An 8,885-nucleotide genomic window follows, 5' to 3' on the forward strand; every position below is an offset into this window, starting at 1 on the left:
TATCGTTTTTTTTTCCTTTTGTCTTCATGTAAATATCTTTTTTGTATCCTCTTGTGTGAACTTTGTACGGATGCTTTCCATCACGGTACAACATAAGTGAGGTGTGTATTTTGTGATGTAATATGGTTCTCGCGAGTGACGACTGGCCGTTGACCGGTTTGATCATAATAGCGAGTACATTAGCGCTTCATGATGTTTGTCTTTGCCCTGACGGTTTGGCACTGCAGAACGGGACAAGCTAACGTATCTGTGCTATGTTTTTGTCTGTACGTGCATATAAGATTTGTTTACCTGACGTTATATATTTGTTTGTGTTCGTTATTGTACACGTGTCTCTTCGCTGCTTGCACGATCCTCTTGCTACAAGAGCGGACGACCGTAGCTGCATCGGTAATAACTCCAACTGCTTTACCTCACTTTTCTGTTCTTTGTGTGGTAAGCAAACTGGCAAAGGTCTTAGCGGTTCGTGTGATTAGCAACGAATCAGTAGCGATAGCCACCACCGTATCGTTTCGAATAGACACACGGCGAAAGGTGAAGGGACGTGTGTTACATTGAGTAAAATTGCAGAGGCACAGTATCGTTGATTATGTCGGCCGGATCTCGTGGCCCACTTTCCCTGCTCATTGCCCGTGAACGTGATGCCAATGGTGTGAATGGCGATGTGAATGCAACGGCTGGACGCCTGCGTGACCGATACGATGGGAAGGGTGCCTCCGCCAGTGAGCGACGGCAGGATGCGACATCGCTGACCAACGAGTACTACGATATCGTTACAGATTTCTATGAATACGGTTGGGGGCAAAACTTCCACTTTGCTCCTCGGTACATGAATGAGACGTTCTACGAATCACTCGCACGGTATGAGTACTTTCTTGCGTACCATGCTCAGTTCAAACCGACGGACACTGTGCTAGACGTTGGCTGCGGGATTGGTGGGCCAGCACGAAACATGGTACGGTTCACATCGTGCAACGTGATGGGTGTAAATAATAATGAGTATCAAATAAATCGCGCGCGGCAGCACGATTCCCGCTACGGGATGAGCGGTAAAATTAACTACACTAAGACCGACTTCTGTAACATGTGCTTTGGCGACAACGAGTTCGACGGAGCATACGCCATCGAGGCGACATGCCACTCAGAGAGTAAGGTAAAGTGCTATAGTGAAGTGTTTCGCGCTATCAAACCTGGTGCCTACTTTATGCTGTACGAGTGGTGTTTGACGGACCTGTATGACCCGGCAAATGAGGAACACCAGCGTGTCCGGCATGGTATCGAACTTGGCGACGGTCTTCCTGAACTCGACACGATGCGGCAGGTTGTCGCAGCGGTAAAGGCCGCCGGTTTCGTTGTGGAAGAGAGCTTTGACATGGCGGAACGATTCGAAAGTGGCGAGCCGAAGAGCGTCCCGTGGTATGAGCCACTGCAGGGGAGTTACACGTCGCTGAGTGGACTTCGGGCGACCCCTGCAGGGCGCTGGTTGACGAGTGTAACATGTCGTTTGCTCGAGGCTGTGCGCCTCGCACCGGCAGGTACATGTAAGGCGACAGAGATCCTCGAAGAAGGAGCGGTGAACCTTGTCAAGGGGGGCGAACTTGGGATATTCACGCCATCCTTCTTTGTGAAGGCGCGTAAACCGCGTCTTGGGGAAGAGCTGTCGTGCTAACTGTGGCCGGGGACTATTGGTGTTTTCTTTAGAGGGTAGCAGTCTCATTTGCTCCATATGTGAGAGTGCCCTTCAGCTTCATCTCGGCACAGAGGCCGCACGCTGTGAAGTAGTGCTTGTTTGGCAGGAAGGGGAGCGGTCAGTTTTGTTGCGGTCGACGTGGTGGTGGGTGTAACCGCTGTACGTATCAGTTAGCGTATTTTTAACCATATATTCCCCCTATTTCTCTATACTGTGAAGCACACACGTGCGCGGACACACTAATTATTATACGCACGCATATACGAGGCGTTACGGTGTATCGCGTTCCACCACTTGCGCGTGACGGGACCCTTTGATCGTATTTAAATGCTGGTGTCTTCCACATACTCCTTCCTTCAGTCTGCCTTCAACTCCGGTGAGGCGGCTGTGACTTGCGTGAATGCGAGTGAGAGTGTGTTATGAACAGCAACGGACGGAATGAAGTTACTTGCATCCTGGTCAATACTGGACAGATGTGTGCCGATGTTCCGGCCTCGCCCCGGGTGTGGGTCGTTGACGGCACGAGTGGACGGGCGTGCCGCCGCCATTTGCGTGTCTTCCTTGTTCTTAATTTTCTCCGTTATTTTATATTTATTTGTTAGCAATGGATTTCGGTGGTGATCGGTACGCGCGCGAACGAATATGTAATCCGCTGTTATTATTTGTTTTTGTTTTCGTTTTATTTTACCGGACGCACGGTGAGAGTGGTATGGCTGCGTTCTACACCCCACGATGTGTGAAAACGATATGCAGACCTGAACAGCTTTGCGGTGCGAAGTCCTGCAGCTCACCTATGACTGTTGGTAGGCGTACGCACGGTTGTAAAAGTGTCACAAGGTTTGTTTATCGTGGCGGAGTCGATGGTAGAACGACTGCAGCGTGCCTTCGGCCATTTGCGTCATTGTGCATGCTTGGGTGGGCATGAGAGGTGTGAGTCCTCTTGGGGAGACGTGTGCTTGGCAGAGGCCTCTCTGCAATGAATTTACCAACAGTGTTATTTTCCCGTAGGTTTTGAGCCCTGTTGCACTTCTCTGACCGGCTTTCATCCCCTTAACCGCTACCCTCTTCCGTTTTGTAACTGAATCAGTATGTGTGCAGCACCATCTACATGGATCTGGTGTCTGTATATTCACACATATGCTTCCTTCCTCCTAATTGTTGATTGTTCTTCCGTTTGCGGGGTGGCATTTGGCTATTGGGTGTGAAACACCGTGCCCGCAAGTATGTTGCTGATTTTTTCCCAACTACCTGCACCCTATTCAAACTGTTCTTTTCTGTTACTTTTCCATATGCTCCCTTTGTAGCCATTGAACGGTAAGCGTAAACACCGTTGGCGCGTGCTTCCTCCAGAATCATTTATCTAATAAGGTCGGGGGTGTGAAGAAACATAAGTGGTTACTGACCCTTAACGCAGTGTCTTTGCAGTGAGCCTCACTGAAGCATGGTAACACCCGAGCAAGCTGCCCTTATCGAGGGGGCGTTCCGTTCGATGGACCGTGACGGTACGGGGCTGGTGCGACTTGAGGATATTTTCCGTGTCTTCGATGACTCGAGACATCCTCGTGTTCGCGACGGTGAGCTGGCTCCAGCAGCGACGCGTGACATGCTGATGCACCAGTTTGGCGCAACCGCGCAGGCACACGGTGGCGTCTCGTTTGATGTGTTCATGCGCTTCCACGAACGTATGGCCGAAGATGCAGCTGTTGCGAAGGTGAATGATAAAGAGTTGTTCCTCACGGACACCATAATTGGTGTCTGGCGCCTGGGCACGCTCCTTCAACCGACCCTCATTCGACCTCTCTTTCCCGTTAATGTTCGTCCAAGCGGATTATACGCAACTCAGTACATGTCACTTGTGTGGGTAGACGAAGTCGCTGGTCCGGGGTCGTTCGTTGTACACGTCGTTCGCGATGTTGTGCGGCCGATATTCTCCCGGGGTGACCTACCGCCACAGTTACGTGGCATGTTCGCCTACCCGACAGAACTTGCAGGCATGAAGATTATCGAGGAGCGCTTGCAGATCGCCACCCAACGATGGCTGGACTTTGTGTGGGAATACGAAGAAGGCAAGCACGCTGCCGTTCCTGGCATTATATCGGCTCGCGTCGATCCCGATACGCTTCCACAGTACCTCCGTGACATGATTGTGGAACATGATGTGGCAAAAGCGATACCTTCGCTGTTCTTTGTGCCAACATCTGTGGCTGTTAACCCCATGTACAAGCGTTCAAGCGAGGAGTATGGCTACGGAGTTCCTGAAGAAGTAAAGCGTATGAGCAGGTGGAAGGACCTTACCTATTCTGGTCAGGCGTGTGGGCTGATATACCATGGCCGCGTGGGAAAGTTCACAAGGGAACGGCGAGATGCGCCTGTACAGGATGTGGGCAGTGCAATGAACATTTGAGGGACGCAATTCCGCTTTCCAACGTTTTGTTGCTTATGTATATGCTGGTTGTGGTGGTGTGTGTAATTTCCATTCGCTTATACACGGGCCGCTTGGTTGCTTTGGGAGAGACGGTTGACTTTCTTTACCGTGATGTTGCCCGCCGTTATAGTAACCCTACATTTTTCAATTGTTGTACCCTTCTGTTTTTACCCCGCCATTATTTTAGTACCCATGCTATTGAGCGTTTTACTGGAATGGGAGTAATAGATTTTATTGCCTTGTGAATGGCAGTGTAAATACGGAGAGAAGTTGTGCTTTCTGCGGTGTGTGAGGGGTGTGGAGGCTGTGGTTTGTTGTCGTGTTGTTTCGACATTGCAGCATATTTTTTTTGTTGGTTCTGCACCGCAGAGGAATGTTTTCTATATTTCCCCGTAGGTATAACTGTTATTTTGTCAAGGGTTGTTGGAGTGGGCGATTTTTATGGCGCTATCCGTCATCGTGGCGTAAAGCGGGTACATATCTCGCTGTTTGCATCACTGCGAGTGATCAGTGATAGATTACCTTCTACAGGTATTTTTGTTTTTTAGATTGTCTGTTTTTGAATTTTTTTTCTTGTATAGATCCGTTGGGCTGCCGCTAAGCGCCAGAGGTGGGATGAGTAGGGTTTTGGATTTGGTAGTTTATGATGCACCTTTCTGTCTTAGCGCAACAGCCAAGGTACCCTAGCTTATTTGATGTAGGTTGCTTTGGGCTGCTGTTGTAGGGTGCAGAGTTGCCGCTCGTTAATTTTTTTTCTGTTTGAAATCTCTTGCGAATCATTGTTTCCGCGCTTTGCGGTACCTGCCATCCTCGTTTTTTTTAATATTAATTTTGGCTTTCTTCGTACACCGTATTGGAAAGTCGTGTTTATGTGCCACACTTTTGCGCCATTGATCTCTTAAGCTTCTTCCTCACTTTTTTTTGAAACTCCCATATGTGTAAAGCGGTCCACGTGCAAGTAACGCTTATTTTGTACTGAGGGTATTATTTCGTGTGAAAAGCAATTGTTCCTGTTAATGTGTTGTGTTTGCCCGTTGTTGCGTTCATTTACCTTACGTTTTTCCTTCCTGCCTTTCGTCTAGTTTCTGCGTTTCCTCCTCCCTTCCCGTTTCGTTATGGAGGGAGAGGAGTTGCTTTACTGGGTACGCAGGTGGGTTCCCGTGAACGACGGACTCATTAGCTTTGCCTGTGGTTCATGCTCTCTATTTCCTTTTCCTCCCAGGGTAAATGAATGCTCCTCCACGACCGCGTGCGCTGCCTCTGTTCAAAAGGTTCCTAATGTCGACGGGAAAAAGGAGGTGCCGACCGCGCCAAGGCGCAAAGAGACACACAGTTCATGTTCGTCCGAGATTGTTGAGGTGAATGATGTGTCGAAATTGTACGTGCTAATGTATGCTATGCTGTCTTCGTACGCCAAAATTGAATGTTGGCCCCTGAGCGTTGTGATACAGCATCTTTTAGCTTCTTCTACCGAGGCGTGGGTGCAACAGTTGTGTGTGTGTAGTGGAGGGCTTGTACATGCGCCTCCGGTGACGGCAGTGATGGATTCTGGAAAGCTTTCACTGCCACAGCTCTCGTGGTCTTGCGATGAAGTAGCTAACATATGGTCTTGGACACTGGGTGCCAATCGTGAATCTTGGGCGCGTGTTTCTGCTGTTGCCATGTCGCACACAGCAGCGGGCGGAAGGTGTTGCTGTAGCGCCGAAAGAATCGCCAGGCCGTATTCTGTGGTAGTCAACCGAACAGTGGCCGACAGAAGTGGGAGCGGGGAAGGTTACGAGCGGGACATTCAGCAACCCGATGACGCGGAAGATGTGGCGCTTCTTCACATTTTGGTGAACATGGCTTTGCACTTTCGTCGGATGAAGTGGCTTTTGAAGGTGGTGTTCTTGCGACTAAGTGTAGATATGGGCGACGTTGCGTGGCGCATCTTACAGAGTTGTGTGCGGCGCATGCTCGAACACAACAGTGATGTGATCAAAGGTGTGCTTTGCCGCGCCGCACTGAGGTGTGTGAGGAAGCCCTTGTGTCCTGATGCGACGGTGGCAGGTTCGTCGCCACGGGAATTCGAGTCTGAACCCGAAGCATCCCCTCACTCTTTAGGTGGCACTTGCTGGTATCGCTTCGACGAGGCGCACAAAAGGTGCGTTTGTGGTACGCCGCGGATTCCGCTTGTGTTAAGCGTGCTTGACGAATGCGGCGCCCACAGGATCACCCAATTAACAACGGAGTACGTTGTGAAAAAATGTCAGGAGCTGGGTTTTGCGTTAGCGGCGGACCAACTAGGTCCCCTGTGCGCGTTGAGTTTGCGCACAAAGTGCGATGACACTTACTATAGTGGACTTGCGAAGACATTGGACGATGTGTCACGGGTACTGGACGGTTGCATGGCGACATTGGAGGGACTACGTACAGCACTGCTAGCATATTTTTGTGGCACGTCGACTGTTGTTGGGCAGGACTCGGCCTCCAACAACGAACGCGTAAACGAAGCAATTTCGTCATTTTTTGTAGGGTTTTGCGAGGGAACCATTTTTAATGATTTTGTTGCCGAATGGGCACTGCCACTCTGGCTCCGTGCGTGTGAAGACGAACAGAAGCGTCGGGGAGCGCCAAGTGCAGTGTGTACGGATCGAAAACGGAGTGCGGAGGTACCGTATGAGAACCGTGTGGATACGAGATCCCACCAACTTACGGACGAAGCGAATAATCTGAAAAAGTTTAATGGAAGCGATCAAGGGGGTCGGGTCAGGGGTGCGGTTAGGTGCCCCCCCAATGGCGGCAACTCCCACGATGGTAGCCTCTCAACATCCCTACGGTCGGGGTTTATAACACTTGTACATTTCTTCACTCCAGAAACAAAGTCACTCGCGATTGTTGAAGCCACACTCGCCGACTCAGTCAAAAGACACCTTGAATTGCTGCTGGCCAAGGAACAAGGTGAGCTACGTGCACGGTTTTGTGCTCTACCTCAGGTTGTATACCAACGTTGCGTGTTTCTCCTGAAACTTACCAATCAACTGCTCGACCCACTTGCTGCGACGGGCTGCGCAGGTGCCCCAGCAGCGCTGCGGGCAGTGCGAAAGGGTTTGCAGGCGTTTTTCATTCCACGTGAACCATCGGTCATACTAGCCCTGACAAGTGCACTCAACGCGCAGGTCGTCGGAGGAAGACTCTGTGGACCAAATTGTTTTAGTAGTAGGACTGAAACCGCTTGTGCTTGTGCCCCCAGTGACAACTCATTCCAGGGTGATTGTAGCCACTACCTGGAGATCCTTGATACCATACTTGAACTCGCTTCCATTTTACAGTCGAGGGATCTTTTTATCGATTGCTACTGTGGCCTACTCGCGCCACGGTTAATGAGGGCAAAACATCTAAATGACTTGGAGGTGGACATCGAGGTGATATCACGCATGTCGGTGCGACTCGGTGAGAGCGTCGTGGCGCGACCATTGGCGCTCCTGCGCGACGTGAGGTGCAGTGTTGTTGACCCCTTCAACGCCCCAGTTGCATCTTATGAGGGGAAGCCCTTTGCGCACGGGTTGTCTTGCCACGTTCGTGTGTTGTGCGCGGCACGGTGGGACAAGTACGCTCCGATTTCAATTAAGGTGCCGGAAATGCGGCGGCTGTTTGAAAGTGGCGAGTGGTTCGACGCTGTGATGTTGCGTGCTGTGCAGTCTTTTGAACGCCGTTATCAGCGGAGCTCACCTGTCATGTCACAAGGCAATCCTGTGAGGGAACCTCCGTCGCGCGGTGCTTGGAGTGCCGTGTTCTTTGCTAGTCTGGGCCAAGAAGACCTCGACAGCAGTGGTGGCGGTGGAAACGCCCCAGGGAAGGCTCGTGGTCTGCCACACACTGGGGAAAGGGTCAATCAAGGTACCAATTGTGTACCACAACAACAACGTACTCTGTCGTGGTCACTTGGGAGCGGGACACTCGCCATTGTGTGTACTGGAGCTCGTGGCGCGCACGAGAGTGAGGGAGGTTCTGAAATCGTGCAGCTGTTTGCACCGCCGATTACCCTGCTTGTGCTGCAGGCGCTAGAACGCCATAGTCGTGTGTGCGCGGTAGCCAATTCGTGCCAACCATCCCTCACGTTCGACCTACTACACCGTGTGCTTCCCCTCCACGTACCAAAACCGTTATTGGGCACTGTGCTAGGAGATCTTGTGCGCCACCGCATCGTCGTACGCACAGTGCGCGGGTATCGCAATGATACTGATCCTGTCTCAGAAAAGGGCGAAGTCATTAATACATACACCCTAGCAAATTCTTTTGCCAGTTGCAAGAAACGCAAGATCTTCATCGACCTCGCCGACGCAGGGCACCATTGGGTACCCCTCACCCAGGAAGACTCCCTTGACGGCAATGTGCCTGATACGTTATGTGATGCTTTGGAGCTTGACCGCAAGAAAAGACTCGAAGCCGGCATTATTCAACTAATGAAAGCTCAGCAGCGTCTTCCGCACACTGAGCTGTTCGCAGCTGCTCGCAGACAGCTGCAGGCTCACTTTCCAGTAACCACATCAATATTTAAGCAGTGCATTTCAGAGTTGATAGACCGTGACTACCTCGCGCGTCAAGATGCGGACACTTATATCTATGTAGCGTGAAATCCCTAGTGTAAGTCCTTTCCTGTGTCACTACAAAACCTCGTAGGGGACTAATGCATACGTACCCATTAAACATTAAAGAATCTCTGCAAACAGGTACAGAGATCCAGTAAATCTATGGGAAATGATGAACGTATTTGATTGATGTAGTGTC

At 50.7% G+C, this 8,885-nt stretch overlaps 3 protein-coding genes across 3 annotated transcripts; all 3 read left to right on the top strand.

The window, feature by feature from the left end:
• Nucleotides 1-589: 589 nt before the first annotated feature.
• Nucleotides 590-1,669, top strand: TEOVI_000752000 (Sterol methyltransferase, putative; the record flags this gene model as incomplete). The annotated part of the gene is made up of 1 exon (XM_067220693.1): nt 590-1,669. The coding sequence occupies one exon, from the start codon at nt 590-592 to the stop codon at nt 1,667-1,669; it is 1,080 nt and encodes a 359-aa protein (XP_067076794.1).
• Nucleotides 1,670-3,131: 1,462 nt separating this feature from the next.
• On the top strand, nt 3,132-4,094 carry TEOVI_000752100 (uncharacterized protein; the record flags this gene model as incomplete). The annotated part of the gene is made up of 1 exon (XM_067220694.1): nt 3,132-4,094. One exon carries the CDS (start codon nt 3,132-3,134, stop codon nt 4,092-4,094), a length of 963 nt encoding a protein of 320 aa, XP_067076795.1.
• Nucleotides 4,095-5,230: 1,136 nt separating this feature from the next.
• On the top strand, nt 5,231-8,731 carry TEOVI_000752200 (Cullin family/Cullin protein neddylation domain containing protein, putative; the record flags this gene model as incomplete). The annotated part of the gene is made up of 1 exon (XM_067220695.1): nt 5,231-8,731. The coding sequence occupies one exon, from the start codon at nt 5,231-5,233 to the stop codon at nt 8,729-8,731; it is 3,501 nt and encodes a 1,166-aa protein (XP_067076796.1).
• Between the last annotated feature and the right edge of the window lie 154 nt (nt 8,732-8,885).

Source organism: Trypanosoma equiperdum (genome assembly GCF_001457755.1).
Source record: "Trypanosoma equiperdum strain OVI genome assembly, contig: ctg_1201, whole genome shotgun sequence".
Taxonomy (NCBI): Eukaryota; Euglenozoa; class Kinetoplastea; order Trypanosomatida; family Trypanosomatidae; genus Trypanosoma; species Trypanosoma equiperdum.